Source organism: Clupea harengus, chromosome 26 (assembly GCF_900700415.2).
Source record: "Clupea harengus chromosome 26, Ch_v2.0.2, whole genome shotgun sequence".
Classification (NCBI taxonomy): Eukaryota; Metazoa; Chordata; class Actinopteri; order Clupeiformes; family Clupeidae; genus Clupea; species Clupea harengus.
Window position 1 is genome coordinate 4,085,717 of NC_045177.1, and position 2,500 is coordinate 4,088,216.

At 60.1% G+C, this 2,500-nt stretch overlaps 1 protein-coding gene across 1 annotated transcript in view; it reads right to left on the minus strand.

Moving 5' to 3' along the window:
- Window positions 1-2,500, minus strand: part of LOC105909359 (microtubule-associated serine/threonine-protein kinase 1-like) — a gene marked incomplete at its 5' end in the record, with an annotated part of 10,691 nt that overhangs the window by 628 nt on the left and 7,563 nt on the right. The window contains 3 exon segments of the mRNA XM_042703837.1: window positions 1-1,933; window positions 1,936-2,082; window positions 2,143-2,234. The exon segment at window positions 1-1,933 is cut by the window's left edge and continues 628 nt beyond it. Coding sequence (XP_042559771.1) covers window positions 113-1,933; window positions 1,936-2,082; window positions 2,143-2,234 — 2,060 coding nt within the window.

The following is a 2,500-nucleotide window of genomic DNA, read 5'->3' on the forward strand; positions in this document are numbered from 1 at the left end:
TCTTTGTAGTCAGAACAGTCTCAGCTAGAAGGTGCCGGTACGTTTTAAAGGATGACATGAAGGTTCCAGAAGGTTCCGGTAAGTTGTCCTTCGATCTCACACCCCTTACCTATCAAGCCGTGGGCTTGGGGATGCTGGGGCTTTTAACCGGCTGATGAGGAGGAGGAGGAGGAGGAGGAGGAGGAGGAGGAGGAGGACTAGGAGGAGACGCAGGCCCTGAGGAAGCAGCTATGGTGATTCCAGGCCTACTTCCTGCCGGGCCTGCCTGTATCTCCTCACTCCTCCTGGGGCTCTCTCTCTCCTTGGGCCCCTCCTGGGGCTGGCCCTTAGGAGTCGGGAGAGCAAGAGGAGGAGCCGGGAGAGGAAGAGGAGGAGTCAGGAGAGGAAGAGGACGAGTCGGCAGAGGAAGAGGACGAGTCGGGAGAGGAAGAGGACGAGTCGGCAGAGGAGGAGCTGAGGAGGGCAGCTTAGCTGTTGGCTGTTGGACCGAGCCACTGCGGTCTGCGCCGGGGGAGATGCGATGTGATTGGACGGGGATGGGAGTGGGCGGGGCGGTGGGTGAGGGGGTGGGGGTCGGGGAAGGGGAATGCTCCACCAACACCTCCAGCAGTCGCTTCTCCTCCCAGTCAAGGGTGCCCCGGAAGCAGTTCACCGTCAGGCCCTTCTCCTGACGCATCTTCCCCAGGCCCGGTGCCTGGACCGCGGGAGGGGCGGCGGCGGTGAGCAGCACCTTCGTGGGGGCACCAGCGGAGCCACGAAGCCTGGCGTCCGGAGCTCTGGTGGGGACCTCCAGGCCGTTCTTTTTCAAAGCCCCCTCGTCTAAACCAGGAGCTTTTGAGATTCTAGAAGGTTCTGAGACAAAAGCAGGTGTGGAACTCAAGCATGGTTCTGAGGCTGCAGAACTCACCTGTGGAACGCTCTGCGAAATGTTCTTTCCATCTGGTTTAGCCTGAACTCTATCTAACTGAGGCGGCAGCTGTCTCTTTGTGTTCTCCAGCTGGCTACCGGATGAGAGCTTGGTGTTTGAGCTATGATCACTTGTGACTGCTGCACCGCTAGGAGTTCTGGGATCTGTAGTTTTTGAGGCAGGCGGAGTGAGAGCTGCACTGGCAGGTGAGGAAGCCTTGGACTCAAGAACAGCACCAGTGCTAATGGGTGCTTTAGCAGTTGCGGGGTCGCAGAGTTTGCACTGGGCTGGACTACATGTGGTGGCAGTGATGGATGTGGTGGTTTCGGATGTGGTGGTTCCAGGGGCCTCACTCGCGCTCGCCTCCCCCAGGATGGGCTTACTGTCTGTGGGCTTGCCGTTGCCTGCAGCCTGGGTGTCCGTGGAGGAAGCTCCAGCGGGTGTGGATCTCTCCAGCTTGGCCAGGAACCTGCCCAGAGTCGCATTCCAGGATCTCTCTCGCTCTCTGTCTCGGCCTCTCTCCCGTCCCCTCTCCCTCTCTCTTTCTCGCTCCCTCTTTCTTTCTCGGAACAGCACCTCTCGGCTCAGCGGAGACTCTTGCCGGCCCAGCTTCCTCATTGGCTTGACGAGCACGGCCATCTCCAGGGATGATGGGGTCATCGTCATGGTAGCCATTGGGGCACCCAGTGTCTCGGCCTCGGTTTCCGGAAGGCTCTGGAACTCTTTCCTGTAATCGACAAATCCAATGCCTCCGACTCCTCCCAGCTCCAGGCTGTGCTTCCGCAGTGCCCCCGTGGCCGAGGGCGCCGCGGTTGCCGCGGACGACGGCGGCGAGGAAGAGAGCGGCGAAGAGGCCAGGCGCTCGGCCGACTGCACGCGCTTCAGCAGCGGCGACCGCGGGGGCTCGGCGCTCTTCGGTCCCGGCCGCACCGGCGACGAGGATGACGAGCTGAGGTGCAGTTTCGCCGGCGGGAACGCCTGCGTGGTGTGGCTGCTCCCCGGCACGTGCCCTGGCAGCGGAGGAGCGAGGCCGGGCAGGAGGTGTGTGGGGGTGACGGGGTGTGGGCGAGGGGCGAGAGGGGAATGTTGCCCGCGGACTTGCAGCGGGCGGAGCGGTACTGGCGGTGGAGTTTTGGGGAGAGGCCATGCAGGGAGGAGGGGCGCATGTGGCGCCCCTGCTGGGGCGGAGGGGGCTGGCCGCCGCCCGGCCCCCCCGAGGGCTGATGGGATAGCACCGAGGAGGAAGAGGAGCAGGAGGAGGAAGAGGACGGGGCGGGAGAGTTGGGCGTGCTGGAGGCTGGGGAACTACTCAGAGATGAGATACCTACGAGAGAGAGAGACAGAGAGAGAGATAAGAAAGAGAGAGAGAGAGAGGCAGATAGAGAGAGAGAGGAGGGAGAGAGAGAGAGAGAGAGGAGGGAGAGAGAATATATATATTTAAGACGTCACCAAACCTGGCCTTTCCAACTAAACAAAGAAGTAACTTGTGCTATTTGGAACATTGGGAAAATCAAACCAAACCACAATACAAATTAGAATGTTATTGTTATTAAATGTAATGTTAAATATATATAATGAGATTATGAATTGGAG